Source organism: Triticum aestivum, chromosome 2B, assembly GCF_018294505.1.
Source record: "Triticum aestivum cultivar Chinese Spring chromosome 2B, IWGSC CS RefSeq v2.1, whole genome shotgun sequence".
Taxonomy (NCBI): Eukaryota; Viridiplantae; Streptophyta; class Magnoliopsida; order Poales; family Poaceae; genus Triticum; species Triticum aestivum.
The window spans coordinates 253,630-272,061 of NC_057798.1; the positions used below are offsets into that span (position 1 = coordinate 253,630).

At 44.3% G+C, this 18,432-nt stretch overlaps 1 protein-coding gene across 1 annotated transcript; it reads left to right on the forward strand.

Annotated features, from left to right (window-relative positions):
- Positions 1–1,520: 1,520 nt before the first annotated feature.
- On the forward strand, positions 1,521–4,873 carry LOC123043016 (AT-rich interactive domain-containing protein 2-like). The gene is made up of 2 exons (XM_044465347.1): positions 1,521–2,409; positions 3,440–4,873. Exons 1-2 carry the CDS (start codon positions 1,723–1,725, stop codon positions 4,277–4,279), a joined length of 1,527 nt encoding a protein of 508 aa, XP_044321282.1. The 5' UTR covers positions 1,521–1,722; the 3' UTR covers positions 4,280–4,873.
- Positions 4,874–18,432: the final 13,559 nt, after the last annotated feature.

The following is an 18,432-nucleotide window of genomic DNA, read 5'->3' on the forward strand; positions in this document are numbered from 1 at the left end:
GTCGTGTTCATGTCTTAATCGGATCGACGGGCTCGCTTCCAGCCACGGTAGTGACATTGTTTGCCATTCCCGCCGCCGTTTAGATGGCCCCAAGAAACCGCCCGCTGCCCAAAGCATTCGAGAGGGGAAAAGGGAAAGAAAGGTGCGGGAACGGAAATAATCACAACAACCGGATCTTTTTCACCAAATGTCAAGTGATCTGCTCGATGTGGAGATGGTCAACATGCCACGGGTGCTAGTCAGACGAACGCGGGCGAGTTTAGGATGAGTGATGACACAACTTGCTTTCTTTTAGTACCCAAAATAGTCGTTTTGTAAGATATAGGACTAACTTGACACAAATAAAAAAGAATTAGGACCTCCTATGTATTTTACTCTTTTTTATACTGGCATATATGATGCGAAGCGTTTTCTATCATGCATGCTATAAATAACGTGCCTGGATCCACTGTTTGACGTGTTGGAGATTCGTGCACGCGGGGCTCGCTGCAGTACGATGAATTATTACGATACACTTTTGAAGAAGTAGATTACAATACACTCTTGAAGAAGTAGAATTGAGGTGAAGCTAGATGGAAGTTTAGCGATACATTCTTCTTTTACCCCGTACATTACTTTGAAACACGAAGAAAATCCACCAAAACGTTATGTAAGACTCAGAAACAAGACAAAACTTCGACAAAAACGAAAAAAAACACGTGGAACGAATCTCCAGGTGACCATAGACGATGGATCCATGTATGTTGGCATGGTAAAAGGATAATCTCCGTAAATTATGAGCTTTCTAGAAGCGAGGAGATTCATTCTGACTTGTTTTGGCTTGTTTCTTCACTCTCTTCATAGTGGATGCCTACTTCTCTCACCTAGTTGCTCACGACTGAAACAAACAGGTTGGTTGCGGCTCGTCGAAGCCACATCTCATACTAGATTGAGAGCATGCCAGACTTCTCGACCAAGGGAGGAGTATGGAAGTGGGGTGATGCAGGTGAGGGACTAGCGAAACAAGGTGGGCGCCATGGCCGATGTAGTGAGATTAGGGGCATTGCGATTTCTTTTTCACTTATTGACAGGGAAGTTAGGGATTCACGGGTTCACATGATGCTAGGGGGCAGCGGCTGCCTTGCAGGATGGGCGGGGGCGTCCATCTCGTGCATATTGGTGGCTCCACGCAATGAAGGGAGGCGGTGCCAGAGAGAATAGTCGGGCAGCGCCATCTAGGTCAAAACATTCGCGCGAGGGGTGGCGGACCGTCGAGCGATGTCATAGCGAGGCGATCCCACTGGTGGGGGAAGACGCTGATTTAGCCATCACGACGACCGCAAACACCCCGCTTAATAGTGAGGATAACCCGCTTACATCATCTTGTTATGCTTGCTTTTGCTCTTCATGGACGATGGGCTCTTTCTGGAGGCATCTAGAAGTAAGGAGAATACTTCCGAAATCTGTTCGACTTGTTAGGACTATAGTATAAATTACCCCAACCACCAGGACAGATGGCAATTTGATCTCACAACTACCCAAATTTGCCTAAAGTAATTGCTCCAAATACTTGCCAAATTTTGAAAAATATTTAAACACATACTCTCAACTTTGTTTCCCCATCCACCCAAACCCTAGAGAGAAAAAAAAGGAAGGAAAAAAATCAACAAAAAAAGAGAGAGAAAATGCGCCGCCGTTGCTCGCCGTCGTGACCCCGCCGCCGGCGAGGCCTCCCCCGCGTCCATGGATCTTTCCGCCGCAAGCGCCCTCGCCGTCCTCAGCAAGCTGCAGCTCCTCGGCTTCTGCGTCGGCCTCCAGATCCCCGACGACGCCGCCGACCCCTCCGAGGTGTTCGACACCATCGTCGCCGCGTTCCTGCGCGAGGTCTACCCCGGCGAACGCGATGCGCGTCCGCTCCCGGCCGCCCTCGGCGACGGGCGCCGCGTGGACCTCCTCCGCCTCTTCACCGCCGTCCGCGCCGCTGGCGGCTACGCCGTGTCCTCGTCGCCCTCTGTCGGCGCCGGCGTCTGGGCCGCAGCCGCCGGATCTGCCGCCCTCGCCGCGCCCGTCAAGCTGATCTATGCCAAGTACCTCGGCGCGGTGGAGCGCTGGATCCAGAGGCTCCCGGAGGCGCAACCACCGCCGTCTGACGAGATGCGGCAGGAGATGCTCTGCGTCCGCGGTGCCAATGGAGTTGAGATGGAGAACTGCAATGGGAGGGATCAGCAGCACGGGGTGCTGAAGAGGAAGAGGGAAGACATTGCTGGGATGCTGGATTGGGTGAGGGGGCTCGCCGAGAGTGTCTCGGAGGAGGGCGCCATCGCCGCCGGCTTGGTGGATGGATACTTCCCGGTGGCATTGGCGGCGCGGGAGGCGGTGTCCAGGAAGAGGGCACGCCGCGCAAGCGTGACCAACGGCGCGCTCTTGCAGGTGATTCCGACACCTTTGATAAACTTGTTGCTGAAGATAATGTTTGACATATTGGTATTGCATCACTGCACTGCACATATATAGACAGACATACATACAGAATTGGCATTGGATTACTTCAGCAATACATACAGCAATAAACTTGTTAGTTGGCAACATCTGTATCCCTTTGATCTTCTACGTTTAGGCCCTGTTTCGATTGTCGTTTTCCTTTTAAATACCCCTGGAAAAAAAATACACGTCTCTACCGAAAGATAAGATTGTCGTTTTGTTTCCAGCTGAAAATTGCTCGTGGTCGGTAATTTAAATACCTCCGTATCAAATTACACCGACGCCAAGCGCGGCCTTAGTGCCACTGGACTGTAATAGTGCAGATCCACCTATTAGATAATTTGTTCTATTTCCCCTAAACATATAAGTAAATAAATAAAATTCATGCTTCAGGTCTTACCAGTCTTTTCATTAGTGCTTTAATGCCTAAATACCCTTTGTAAATTTATTTTTTGGCTAGCTACCCTACAAATGGAGCATTGTCGTTCCTTTTCTTTCTAATTTCGATTGTGCAGATTGGATGCTGGTAAAGGAGCATTTAGTATTTTCTTTTTTTTAATGAAATTAACTGCATCAATCTTCATTTTGGTGACATGTTATATGGATCGGGCAAAATGTGTGAACTTCCCATTTGCGGATCCTATACCAGAGGGCAAAATCTGGCCTAGCCCTGCTTAAGCATTACACTGTGTACAATTGAAGCTACAGTATCTTTACTCCCTGATGTTCAGGGCATGTATCATTGGGATGACGAATACTATAAATAGAGCTATGAAATCTCCCTTATGCTTTGGCCCCGGATATTACCTGTCGTGTACTGTGGGTGGTTGAAAATATTTTGTTTGCTTTATTGCCTTGAAGATGATAGTCCCCTATAAATAGAGCTATGAAATCCTACCTTTTTGGGTAAGCCGATTACTCAGCAACTGGATACATTTCGTATTCATAGTCACTGAACCTTTTTCTTCTGATGGCGCAGGAAATTGGTTGCAGGTGCTGCAGGAGTACCACCTGTGCCAGAATTGGTGTTCAATGCAGCAAAATTGTTCAACAACCTGGTCCGGATACTAATAATCTAACAAGAGTTGTTGATGTGAATGGATCCTCAATGGTCATAGAACAGGCGAGCAGTGTGAACGGACAATTGAAGCATTCTAAAAGTCAGCAGAGGAACAAACTACTAGTGGGCCCCAATTATCAAGCAGTGGTGCCACAGTGGACCGGCGTTCCGCCTGAAAATTACGGCGATCCAGAAACCCTCAAATGGCTGGGCACAAAAATCTGGCCTCCAGAAAATGAGAAGAAAATAACCCCAACCTACCATGACCGTATTGGCAAAGGCAGAGAATTCGTTTGCAGCTGCAACATCCCGCGATCAGTAGAATGTGTCAGGTTTCACATTGCAGAAAGGCGGCTTCAGCTGAGACGTGAACTCGGCTCTGCTTTCTACCAGTGGGGATTTGACCGTATGGGCGAGGAGGTTGCCCTTTCTTGGACGGATGAAGAGGAGGCAAGTTTCAAGGCTGTAATGCAGACCTATGCGCCATCTCCAGGAAGGGATTTATGGAACCATCTCCAGTCATCCTTCCGCTGGAAGCGGAGGAAAGAACTTGTGAGCTATTATTTTAATTGTTTTCTGCTTAGGCGGAGGTGTTACCAGAATAGGACCGCACCAGAGAAGATAGATAGTGATGATGAGGAAGAGACAGAGTTTAGGTTTTTTGGAAACCGTATGGGACAAAGTGCAACCAAGTATGACAGCACCAAGCACACCGTTTGCGTTCAGAGTACTCACTGCATGGATCTGGATGATGAGTAGTTGCTGATTGATTACATTCTAGGAGGCTGGTTGAAGACTGTTAAGTAGTTTGAATTTATAAATGGTCCCCATTCATTGATTTGGTTATGCCCATGACATTGCACATCAGTTTTTGTGAGCAAAGAGTTAGACCATTTTGCTTACTGTTTTCAGAGCCGTGCCAGCAATCGAAGTTTTGATATGGACCTGTATCCCAGAAGTAAAAAAATGCACTGGTATTTGTTTTTGAAACAGAGAACTGCAGGGGAGGCCCCAACAGTAAACTTTGTTTGTACAAGTGAGAGATGAGGAGGATATATAGAGGCAGAGTTGCAATCTTTCGAGCTGAGAGGATTAACATGTTGTATACATTGTGGAATAGTAGTATGTTGTTATCAGAGAGAACCTGACTGAGTGTTATCATCATGTATACCTGTACCCTCTGTGGATTGACATGTACATTGACCAGTAGGTATAAGCATACCTGACATTAGCCCGTTCTGGTTGTATGTTGAGGTTAGTCTTGTGAAACTAGTGTTGGAGTTGTTCTTTGTTGCATGTCTGTTTTATTTATTTGGGTTTCGGCATCTCAATAAGAACATGTCTGTTTTAGTCTATGAGTTGTTTTTTCTTTTCTTTCTTGTGAGCTATAAATAAATGTCAAATATTATCAACCTAAGCACAACACTTGTTTACTCCTCTGTCACACATTAACCGACAGATAAATGGGAATCGGCAGTAGCATAGTCTGATCTGATGTACTAGAATCTAGTTCCAAATAAACTCTTTGAATTTTGGGCATTAGCTTTGGTGGTGCTGTACTGTGCTGTGCTGTGCTGTGTAGGTTTGGTGGTGCAAGATGACGGCGGCGTCTTGCTGCTGCTTTGCGACTGGCCATGTTTATGTTTGTAGTGTAATAACCAAATCTGAGAGCTGCAACTGTAAACTAGCTTGTGGCTTGTGGCTTTGAAATCTGCAGTCTTGTCAGTGTGGTTTCATTTTGTTGCTGCATTGTACGCATTATGCTGTTGCGGCATTGTACGCATCCCGTGGTTATTGACATTGCTGATGGCTCCTCTTTTGTTTGTCCAAAGGAGGAAAAGGGGGAAATAAATACAATATATATATGCTGCCTTTTGCCCCTTTCATTCAATTATTAAGCCTGAACTGAACATGTAAAGGGACTCAACTCTGAAGCCAGCCAGCTTCAGAGTTTGTGCACACACCACTTGAGATTATGACACTATCATCTCTTGCCTCGAGTTATTAATAATTAATAGAGAACAATTTTTTTTACATGTTCCTCTGCTTTTGTCGTTGATGCATGGTTCTTGGTTGCTAGAAGTGGAAGGAGTCAGGGTCGACGCCTGGCACCACGCTCCCGATTTCCAGAAGTAGAGAGAGCCGAGGGCAGCCTCTAGAAGGGGGAACCAACGGAGAAGAGGAAGAATCAGAGAGAGAGAGAGAGAGAGGACACGGTGGAGGAGAATGGGGGCAAACTATGGATAGATCGGGGTCGAGCAAATGAACCCTAGAAGCAAATGGAGTAAGTCCAATGGAACACCCGGATTGGAAAAGATAATTATACTTATAGGCATGGATGATAAAAAGCTTGGAAACAACAGATTGAGTCCCTTTACATGTTCAGGCTTAATAAGCCTGAACATTCAATTATAAGCTAGGATGATAAAGGCGCAACAGTGCATAGGGGCGCTTGCATGAGCCTAGACCTAGTAAAAGCGCTCACTCAGCATCACCGTTGTTTCTCGCTAGGTCGCTATTCTTGATTGTTGTTGTGGCTGCTACATGCGATTGTAGGCCCTGTCCTGTTTTTTCCTCGTATTTTGTTTGCTGGTCTGTTGTTTAAAAAAAACATCGGCTTTCTTTGGTTAATGTTTTTAAACTAGTATACTAAAAGATGTTCATGACTTTGAAAAGCCTCGAAAATTTGGAAAAAAAACTTATGAATTTTAAATAGGTTAGTAAATTCAAAAAATATTCATGGATTCTAAAAACTTCATTTTTTCAAAAAAGATCACAAATGTTGGAAAATAATCTTCAATTTAATTTTTCTTGGATTTGCAATTTTTTTTGTGAATTTGAATTTTTACGAATTCAAAGAAGTTCACAAAAAAATGTTTGTGGATTTAAAAAGAGTTCAAAAAAACAGAGAACCATTAAAAACTTCAGAAAACTATTCTCGAATTTAAAAGTGTTTGTTGATTTGATTTTTTTACAAGTTCAAAAAGTTTGTGAATTTGAAAAATATTTACTAGTTTGGAAAAAATTGAAGAAATTGAAAATAGTACATGGTTTTTAAAAAGTTTATGAACTTGAAGAAAAGTCTGATTTTTCAGATTTTGTGAATTTGAGTAAAGTTCATGAATTTGAAAAAAGATTTTGGATTTTAAAAATGTCACCAGTTAAAAAATGTAAAAAAGGAGAGAAAGCGAAAAACCAAAAATAAAATGAAATAATAACTAAAAGGAAAAACAAAAAAATAAAAAGAAAAATAATCAAAAGAAGAGAGAAAGAAAAAATAAAAGCGAAAAAAGGAAAAAACTTAATAGAAAACATGGCTAGAAAATAAAGAAAGACTGCCAAAAAAAACCCTAGAGAATCTTGTTAAAGAATATTCTACAATGTTCCAAAAACCGTAAATAAACCACACTGTTACATGGATCGGGCCGTTGGCAGTAGCACTAATCCCACTTGAGCACTCGCTAAGAATAAGTCACCCTATGTACTTGTGCACGGGATTGTTGGTATCGACTATAAGTCCAAATGTATTATGTGTATCACAACAGATTTGTCTCTCGTTGCTTTCTTGTTTTTAGGCGGGATCCCAAAGATCGCCAAGAGGAGGTAAAGTTCAGGGATGAGTGGAAAGCTATGTCGAAAGCCGGTGATAGTAAAGATGAGTATGGTAACTGAAAGCAATTCCCCGGGAAACCTGGTGTACTCATTAAACACCCAATATGTTTTTATGGTTTTCAGAAAGTTGTTGATTTTTTTATTATTTTGGAAAATGACCATTTTTTTCCAAAAGGTGATTATTTTCCGAAAATGTAAGAATTTTTTAAAATTTTTGTAAAATTTCCGTAACATTTTTAAAAATCTAAAGATGTTTTAAATTCATGAATGCTTTATAAAACATGTGAACATTTTTTAAATATAGATTTTTTAAAATTCCGATATTTGCTGAAACTTCTTAACACTTTTTATATTATGAATGATTTTTGAAATGTGAACATTTTTAATATTTTATGAACATTTCGTAAAACGTATGAATATTTTTTGAACAACTAAAACAGAAAAATGACCAAAAAGCCAACAGAAAAAATAAAAATAAAACTAAAAAATGGGACTAGAACCTTCGAGAAGGTGGGCCGGCCCACTCGTGTACCACTCTGTGCGCTTGAACCGCTTCCCCGCCTGGGGCGCAACCACCGCTGTGTGAGAAGTGCTCTCTGGTGTGGCGCCAATGGAGAAGAGAGCCTTTCAAGAGGAAGAGGGAGGAGTATCCCACTGCCCGGACCGGAGTGGCGTTAGCGGCACCGGAGGAAGATGGCTCACTGTGCAACGCAAGCTTTGGTGAATGCAGGTGATGCCCATACATATTTTTTGTCGAAAATGTATGTTTGGCATCTTCACATTCAGTCAAGTCATTGCAGATGTAAACATAACAACAACTGGATTATTGGTTATCATGTAGGAGTAGGAGTAGTGTATAACTAGCGGGTAGTGCGCGGCGGCACGCTGCGCCACACGGATTGATAAGCTATTTGTTATTTTTGTAATTTTTGGTAATTCGTCGCAAAACTTGATCTGTTGCAAAGTAGTCTGCATGCCTCATCCATCCTCAAGAAAAATCTGCGTGGCCTACTTGGTGGATTTTTTTGGGTGCTTTTCATGTTAACACTGATCTGCAATACTACATAGATGAACAGTCAATTAGCCAGTCCAAAAGTAGCGAAAGAAACTATATATGGTTGGTTTGCCGCATAGTAAACATTGACCAGTTGCTTGGTATAAATAGTTTCATTAATTTGTATAAGTCCAACATTTTTGCACTGAAGTACACACAACACTATTTTACAACTCCATTTATTATTTATCTTCGAAAAGGCAGACCTATGTGAATCTGAAAAACAAACTGGGTATTGTTTACATTCTCGCTGCCAATTGCAATTGTCTTCTGGTACACAGCAAAAAAGAAGCCTCTTTCACTTCCAACTTATGGTATTGATGTCCTGCAGATTTTTTTATCTCTCACCAATCCACAAATGGTCACACACATCCACTACTGCCCATAGCTGCTGGGAAAACCAAACCTGGGAAATGTAATTTCCTGATGAAGAGACCAGAGTCAAGAGCACCTGAATGCATTACTTATGTAGTCAGGGTTTGGTTGATACAAATTATGAATACATTGGTTAGTACAGAAGTACAAATAATGGTTGAGTAATGTGGGGATAGGGCAAAAGACAATACCATCGCAATAATTTGGTTGATTAGTCTCCCATGAGCACATAAAGAAAATACCAAATCAATGATTTCGGTGGGCTGATCCTCTCCTTAGCACACCAACAGTAGTAGAAGAAGCAGATGACAAATGTTATGATACATTATTCAACTTAAAAAAGGCATACCAAGACCATTTATTCTTTCGTCCAATCTACCACAATCATCAGATTTTAGAGGACATCACACTTAATCTTCAGTTTGTTATTCCATTGTTAGTTCTCCTCTACGATTCTAGAGTATTTTCTGATCAATCAACAGTAATCCCCAATGTGCCATATCAAAGAATTCATGGTGATAAAATCCTCCATTTTCTTCACTTCTAACTTGAGTCGGTTCTGTGTTTTGACACAGAGAATAAGGAAACAAGAAGAAGAACATGTAAGCCTATAATGCAGATGCAAATTTCTAGGAAACAGTTGAAACACATAAGAGTTGTAGTAGATAACTACTACTAAGATGGCATTTGTAGGATTAGCAGGTAGAGTTGTAGATAACAAACAATTTTTAGCAACAAACTAAGATGACACTATTTTGGTATTTCATGAAGAAACAGATACAACACAACTGCCTTGAGCTACTCATCAAAAGATTTTTAAAGCAACGAAAAGGCAATAACTAATACATATGCAATCATGATAGGCAAAATAGCATTCCTGATTAATCGGCAATGTTGCACACATCAATGAAGTAACAGGATATGGAGTGCAACTAGTTCGTAACTCCTTACAAAGTTAGGATAGATTGTACTGACTTATATTCCTAGAGAACTAAGTCTAGAAATCAGGGATACATTGTTGAAACAGGAGAAGTACCTGATGGTAAAATATTCAGAAACCATGAATTATTGGTTCACACTTCACAGAAAGCCTTTGATCTCTCCATGCTAAATGTAAACTTCTCCCAAGAAGAAATGATTTGAGAGCACATCAAAAGATATACATATACGTTGTGCAGAACCAAATTTTGTTTCTAGAAAACTAAAACCATGAGTGACAAATTGGAAAACTCACTGTACCTAAGAAAATGACCAGGAACTTGATTTCCCCTTATAGGCATTAACACAAACACCTACCGCGCATGAAAAAAGATGGAAGTACAAACACAAACCAAAGAAGCACATCAGAAAAGGAGGGGAATCAGAGAGAAGAGGTAGACTTGCATCTCACGGGATGACGAGAAGAAGGCGGACTGCTGGAGCTTTGCCCGCTCAAACTGCATGACGTGCGCGCAGGCGCGGCAGCTCCAGGTTAACATAACCTCATAGTGGAGGCGCAGGGCGTGTCGATCCCATGGCCGGCGGCGACTACAGGGTAGCAGCTGGCCGCAGCACTCTGCGGCGTTGTCGTCCCTCCAATCGCGCCGTCCTGGTCTCGTCCTCATGGCCGAGCGTGCATCCTCGTCAGGTGTCGTGTTGTCGCTGCCCGCCGTGCCCATCGTAGAACACAAAGGAAATCACGAAGATTTATCAATTGGATAACACCATCCAGTATAAGATTATCACCTAGTTAGTACACACATCTAGCCCAGACACCACAGGCAACAACACATAAGACGTGCAAGAACGCGATGAAGAACAACCCGAGCAAGCAGGATGCAAGGGGTGCTGGAATTTTGTCCATTTTGGGCCTAGCCCAATAACTATTTCAGAAATTCCTAATAAATCCTAGAGGCCCACTTAGTCCATTTGTGCAAGGCAAGGGATGCTACTAAAGTTTAGTCCCACATTGCTAGTTGAGTGGGAGTTGGACCTCCTTATAAGGGAGGTTCTTTCCCCACTTGTATGAGCATGAGAACAAGAGGGACATCCACGCGCGCTCCTCCTCCGCCGCCTGCCTCGCCACACCACACCACACCACGCCTCGTCACGACGCGGCACGGCACGGCGCGCTGTCTTCCTCATCCCGGCTTGCGGCGTGCACCACGAGTCGGGACAGTAGGCCTCCGAAACCGCACTCTTTGAGTCCTGTACGGGAGAAGGGTGATAAGGTTTTTGGGGAGCGCTCTGCGCGACTACTGGCTGCTTCATCACGGACGATCCGGTCGCCGACGACTTCTTCCCCGACGTCCACGATCTCCTTCACGACATGGCAGGCGAGGACACCGACCCCAAGTCCAGCGCTTCTGCTGCTGCTGTGCCGTACGTGTTCTTCTCCTTCCTGTTAGAAGTCATGCTATAGTTCTTGGCTCTAGTTTCTGTCCTACGTATGTTAGGTTCTATGTCGTATAAGCAACTTCATCTAGTGTCTGTTCTAGATGTGTTTAGCTCAAACTCATATATGCAGACGATGTTTACCTTTTCTCTTATGCATCTTGATCTACTGTCTGCTCTAGAGACGGTCGGTTCAAGATTATATATGCTGATGTTATTTACCTTCTCTTTGTCAAATCGCATGACTTGTTTTATCACTGCTATACTAGTCATGCTTTATCTAGTATTTCTGGTAATAAAATCATTCGATAAATTGCTCATATTTCCAACAATCCAAAAACCTTATTATAGGTAATTTACCTCGAATGGTTTTGCTGCTTCCATGAGACCTCCTATGTTTGAGGGTATCCACTATAAGAGGTGGCGCGTGAGAGCAGTCTTATGGTTTCAAACCATGAGTTGCTATGACGCCACTCTTGGCAAACCTGAAGGAGAGCAAGATGCCCAACAGGCACAAGCTTTTCAGAAAATGGATACCTTGTTTAAGGCTGCTCTCTTGAGTGTTCTTGGTGAGAACATAGTTGATGCTTATGCGTCAATTGACAATGGAAAAGATATGTGGGACGCACTCGAGGCCAAGTTTGGGGTCTCGGATGCCGGCACTGAGCTGTACATCATGGAGCAATTCTATGATTACAGGATGACTGAAGAGCGCTCCGTGGTTGAGCAGGCTCACGAGATACAGTCATTTACTAGAGAACTTGAGCACTTCAATTGTATCCTACCGGACAAGTTTGTTGCCGGGGGTATCATCACTAAGCTTCCTCCTTCGTGGAGGAACTTTGCTACCTTACTGAAGCATAAGAGACAGGAGTTTTCCGTTCCGGATCTCATTGGCACTCTTGATGTGGAAGAAAAGGCGAGAGCAAAGGACACACGTGCTCGAGGTATTAAGGGAGGATCTAGTGCCAATCTGGTACAGAAGAAAAACTTCCAGTCCCACAAGTTCAAGAACAAGGGCAAGTTTGATGGTAAAGGAAAGTTTGATGGGAAGAATAAGGCTGTGCAGCACACGAACTTCAAGAAGAAGAATGACAAGAAGAAAGGTGCTTGTCATGTGTGTGGAGATCCTGATCATTGGGCTCCTAGTTGCCCCAATCGCTATGACAAGCGTCATCCTGGGAAAGGCGGCAAGACCGCTAATGTTGTCATCGGAGACATTGACATGAAGGATGCTGGGTATGGTATATTTCCCACTATTCTTTCAGTATGTCATTCTCCTGATTGGTTAATTGACACGGGTGCTAATGTGCATGTATGCGGTGATATTTCCATGTTTTTGTCTTATCAGACTGCAGGGACTTCAACCGTGCTGATGGGCAACGGTTCAAGTGCTTCTGTTCGTGGTGTTGGCACGGTCTATCTGAAGTTTACTTCGGGGAAGATCGTGCGGCTGAAGAATGTGCATTATGTCCCCTCCGTCAATAAAAATCTTGTTAGCGGATCTCTTCTGTGTAGAGATGGCTATAAGCTTGTCTTTGAGTCGAATAAATTTGTAATATCCAAGTAATGAAACCTTTGTTGGTAAAGGCTATGAGTCAGGAGGCCTGTTTCGTTTATCCTTATCAGACGTTTGCAATAAAGTTCTTAATCATATTTGCAACAATAGCGAATCAAATGTGTGGCATTCACGACTTTGTCATGTTAACTTTGGTTGCATGTCGCGACTAGCGAAGTTGAACTTAATCCCTACTTTCACCACCGTTAAGGGATCTAAGTGTCAAGTGTGTGTGCAAGCTAAGAAACCTCGTAAATCTCATGTGACTGCAGAGACGAGAAATCTTGCACCACTAGAACTTATACATTCAGATCTATGTGAAATGAATGGTGTTTTGACAAAAGGTGGAAAGAAATATTTCATGACGTTAATTGACGACTCCACTAGATACTGCTGTGTGTATCTTCTGAAATCTAAGGATGAGGCTTTGAACTTTTTCAAGATCTATAAAGCTGAAGTGGAAAACCAACTTGATCAAAAAATCAAGAGGCTTAGGTCCGACCGTGGTGGAGAGTATTTTTCCAATGAATTTGATGCTTTTTGTGCGGAACATGGTATAATCCATGAGAGGACGCCTCCCTACTCACCTCAGTCAAATGGGGTGGCCGAAAGAAAGAACCGTACTCTAACTGATTTGGTTAACACCATGTTAGACACATCGGGTCTCTCCAAGGCATGGTGGGGGGAGGCGATATTGACAGCATGTCATGTCCTAAATCGAGTCCCCACAAAGAACAAAGAGATAACTCCATTCGAGGAATGGGAGAAGAAAAGGTTAAAACTCTCTTATCTGCGAACATGGGGTTGTTTGGCGAAAGTCAATGTTCCAATTCCAAAGAAGCGGAAGCTTGGACCAAAGACTATGGATTGTGTTTTCCTGGGATATGCTTTTCATAGCATTGGCTATAGATTCTTGGTTGTAAAATCTGAGGTACCGGACATGCACGTTGGTACGATCATGGAGTCGAATGATGCGACTTTCTTTGAAGATATCTTTCCCACGAAGGATATGGCTACCTCATCTAATCAGGAGATGCCTAGTTCATCGAATCAGGAACCAGTTACAATTACTGAACCTGCCATTTCGATGGAACACCTTGAAAGTCCTGTGGAGGAGAACAATGAAGTTCCTACTAGGAGCAAGAGACAGAGGACTGCAAAGTCCTTTGGTGATGATTTTCTTGTGTATCTCATAGATGACACTCCCAGTTCTATTTCAGAGGCCTATGCATCTGAAGATGCTGACTACTGGAAGGAAGCAGTTCGTAGCGAGATGGATTCCATCTTGGCGAATGAAACTTGGGAGATAACTGATCGTCCTTATGGGTGCAAACCTATAGGATGCAAATGGGTATTCAAGAAGAAGCTTATGCCTGATGGTACTATTGAAAAGTACAAGGCTCAGCTTGTGGCTAAGGGTTATACCCAAAAGGAAGGTGAAGATTTCTTTGATACTTACTCACCTGTGGCTCGACTGAACACTATTCGAGTTCTACTTTCACTAGTGCCTCACATGGTCTTCTCGTTCATCAAATGGATGTTAAGACTGCTTTCCTGAATGGAGAGTTGGATGAGGAAATTTATATGGAACAACCAGATGGGTTTGTAATAGATGGTCAGGAAGGGAAAGTGTGCAAGTTGCTGAAGTCTTTGTACGGACTGAAGCAAGCACCCAAACAGTGGCATGAGAAGTTCGAAAGGACTTTAACAGCCGCAGGCTTTGTTGTAAACGAAGCTGACAAATGTGTGTACTATCGCCATGGTGGGGGCGAGGGAATTATGCTTTGCTTGTATATTGATGACATACTGATTTTCGGAACAAATCTGAATGTTATTAAGGAGGTAATGATTTCCTATCTCGTTGTTTTGAGATGAAGGATTTAGGAGTGGCTGATGTCATTCTGAACATCAAGTTGTTGAGAGACAATGATGGTGGGATTACATTGCTTCAATCTCACCATGTGGAAAAGATCTTGAGTCGCTTTGGCTACAGTGACTGCAAGCCCTCTCCAACACCATATGATGCTAGCGTGCTGCTTCGAAAGAATCGAAGAATTGCTAGAGATCAATTGAAGTATTCTCAAATTATTGGCTCACTTATGTACTTAGCCAGTGCTACAAGACCCGACATCTCTTTTGCTGTTAGCAAGCTGAGCCGGTTTGTCTCAAAACCGGGAGATGTGCATTGGAAAGCTCTAGAGAGAGTTTTGCGTTATTTGAAAGGCACTGTAAATTATGGAATTCACTACACTGGGCACCCAAAGGTGCTTGAAGGGTATAGTGACTCAAACTGGATCTCAGATGCTGATGAGATAAAGGCCACGAGCGGATATGTGTTCACTCATGGAGGTGGCGCTGTTTCTTGGCAGTCTTGCAAGCAGACCATCTTAACGAGGCCAACTATGGAAGCAGAACTCATAGCACTAGATACAGCTACGGTCGAAGCAGATTGGCTTCGCCGGCTCTTGAATGACTTACCGGTTGTTGAGAAACCTGTACCGGGTATCCTTATGAACTATGACAATCAAACCGTGATCACGAAAGTGAACAGCTCTAAGGATAACATGAAGTCATCAAGACACGTTCAGAGAAGGTTAAAGTCTGTCAGAAAAATGAGAAACTCCAGAGTTATTGCATTGGATTATATCCAAACGTCTAAAAATCTGGCAGATCCTTTCACTAAGGGTCTATCACGTAATGTGATAGATAATGCATCGAGGGAGATGGGTATGAGACCCACAATATGAGTTGTTCACAGTGGTAACCTATTCTTTGTGATCGGAGATCCCGTGAATTAGATGTGGAAGACAAGCTGTTGGTCAACTGGGAGGAGAGTATCCTTACTATTAAAAATACCACTTCATGAAGATGCAATACTCTCCTAAGCTGTATGGCAGGTTGATGTATATCTTAATGTGTTCTAAGTGGCTCTTTGAAGCAGAGATGTTGTCCTGCAGAACATCTTTTGAAGAACACACCTATATGAGTCTGATTGTCAAACGTCGCAATCTATGAGAGTAGGGTTCTCTCTAGTAAACTCATGAAAGGTCACGGAGTATGACGCATAAGCTCCACCCGCGAGGAAGACCCACGGTAGCCACGTATCGGTCAAGGCTTTATGTGAAGCTAGATTCGCAGAAAACTTGCAGTTCAAGGCCCAGTCCACTGTTCAAGTTGCTTACTAGTGTATCATAGAGTTCTAGGTGGAAGTTCAACTTAACAGTCTCCACTGCAGTACCGGTATATAAAACAGTGTTTTGGAACCAAAGGCAAATTTTTGTGTGCCTCTGGGATCTGGTGGGGGATTGCTGGAATTTTGTCCATTTTGGGCCTAGCCCAATAACTATTTCAGAAATTCCTAATAAATCCTAGAGGCCCACTTAGCCCATTTGTGCAAGGCAAGGGATGCTACTAAAGTTTAGTCCCACATTGCTAGTTGAGTGGGAGTTGCACCTCCTTATAAGGGAGGTTCTTTCCCCACTTGTATGAGCATGAGAACAAGAGGGACATCCACGCGCGCTCCTCCTCCGCCGCCCGCGGGAATGAGCCGAGCCGATGTCTAAATTTTTGCCACGCACGACGGGTATACGAACGGTCACACGGGAGCTGAAACGTTTTGCTGTAGTGGAGCATGAATACGAACGAACGGCGCGCACCTCTTCGCGTGCTGCCTGTTCGTTTCGTCTCCCTCCATTTGCTTCACCTCCCGCCGCAGCCTGTTCGCCTCCTTCTCTTGCGCCTATAAAAGGGAGGTCGCTCCTCTCAGAGAGACGCACCAGAACTTCTCCTTCCTCTCGCCACCGGTTCCATTTCCTGAGCTACCGCTGTCTTCCTCATCCAGGCTTGCGGCGTGCACCACGAGTCGGGACAGTAGGCCTCCGAAACCACACTCTTTGAGTCCTGTACGGGAGAAGGGTGATAAGGTTTTTGGGGAGTGCTCTGCACGACTACTGGCTGCTTCATCACGGACGATCCGGTCGCCGACGACTACTTCCCCGACGACGACTTCTTCCCCGACGTCCACGATCTCCTTCACGACATGGCAGGCGAGGACACCGATCCCAAGTCCAGCGCTTCTGTTGCTGTTGTGCCGTACGTGTTCTTCTCCTTCCTGTTAGAAATCATGCTACAGTTCTTGGCTCTAGTTTCTGTCCTACGTATGTTAGGTTCTATGTCGTATAAGCAACTTCATCTAGTGTCTGTTCTAGATGTGTTTAGCTCAAACTCATATATGCAGACGATGTTTACCTTTTCTCTTATGCATCTTGATCTACTGTCTGCTCTAGAGACGGTTGGTTCAAGATTATATATGCTGATGTTATTTACCTTCTCTTTGTCAAATCGCATGACTTGTTTTATCACTGCTATACTAGTCATGCTTTATCTAGTATTTCTGGTAATAAAATCATTCGATAAATTGCTCATATTTCCATCAAGGGGCAGGAGGACTCACGGCCAAAAAAGTGAGGAGAAGACACATCCGTGTTCGCTCACCGTCATGCAGTTCACGTTGATGAAAATCGACAGAAAGATTCGGCGACTCCTTGCGAGGGCTTCAGGCCTTCAGCGCTGATCGACCCAAGGTGACGGGACGTGGACGACGCGGCGGCTGCAACCTCGAGGCAAGGACGGGGCGGCATGCCGCTGCGGCCCGAGTTCCACATCCCACATAGGCACGCGACGGAAGGAGACAGCGGGGTGGAGCGTTGTTTGTTCCACAAAAAGGGATAGCATGGACTATATATAGGAAGAGGCAGTCAGATCTTTTTCCTTAGAGAGACAACCTGATCGATCTAGAAGATCCGGCATAAGCGGCAACCGCCTAACAAGAACTATCGTGGCTAGCATAAAAGGAACAGGAAGCGAACAAATGTAACCAGAAAGCCCGGTCAAAGCGGCAAGATGTCCAGAACGTGCAAAAACTATTCACCAGTAAAGAAGAGCCCACGTACAAGAATAGCCCCTCAGTCCACGCGTCAAATTGACAAGGGCGGTAAAAAAATTCCAAAAAAAACAGAAAAAAGGAACCCTTACGGGCCTAGTATTCTTAGTATGTAAGGAATTGGTTAAACAACATGGTAATTAATGCTTCTTTCTATGTGATAGTGTGAATGGTACACTTATAATGATGTACTTACTGTTAAACATGTCATGTAATGTGCCAATGTGCACCGCACCGCACCTCTTCTGTTGAGTTGTTTTGATATAGATTAGATTGGTAGTTGGGTAGTAGGATTCTCTCTTATCTCTACCTAGTTGTAACCAATTCTATCTCTTGTCTTCCAAGTCTCAATCTTTGTAACAACTCAATGTATGCGCTGTATCAGGGAGGTGCGTCCCTGCTTATTTAACACGAACCCGTCGCCTCCAACGAGGCAAGACGTTTCCGCCATCGCACATGATAATCAGAGCCCTTCCTCTCTCAATCTAGCTAGCTATCCCGATTGCATCTAGTGCATAGCCATGTCTTCATCCGGCGCCTCCCAACCTAGCCTCAACGGCCAGGTCACCGAGAAGCTCAACCGCACGAATTATGTGCTCTGGCGCACGCAGGTCACACCCCACCTGTGGGGCGCCGGTGTCTTCGGCTACGTCGACGGCACCTCGCCGGAACCGGCCAGACTCCACATCACCAAGGACAAAGACGGCAAGGAGACTTCTGCGCCTAACCCTCTCCACCCTCTTTGGGTCAGGGAGGACCAACAAGTGCCCAGCTACCTACTGAGTACTCTCTCCAAGGAGGTCCTGGTCGCGGTCACCGCGATCACCACGTCGCGTGAACTGTGGGTGGCATTGGCGGGCATGTTCTCGTCCCACTCCCTCAGCCGCGTCAACAACATCCGCACTGCGCTCATCAACGCGCAGAAGGGCAACCAGTCGGTCGCCGCCTACTTCGCCTCCCTGCGTGGCCTTGCTGATGAACTCGCCGCCGCCGGAAAA

What these genes read in the sequence shown, in the direction of transcription:
- LOC123043016 (XM_044465347.1), top strand. Translation starts at nt 1,723, where the DNA reads ATGGATCTTTCCGCCGCAAGCGCCCTCGCCGTCCTCAGCAAGCTGCAG. An exon ending in CCAACGGCGCGCTCTTGCAG is followed by an intron (nt 2,410 to 3,439) that starts GTGATTCCGACA and finishes CTGATGGCGCAG; the next exon opens with GAAATTGGTTGCAGGTGCTG.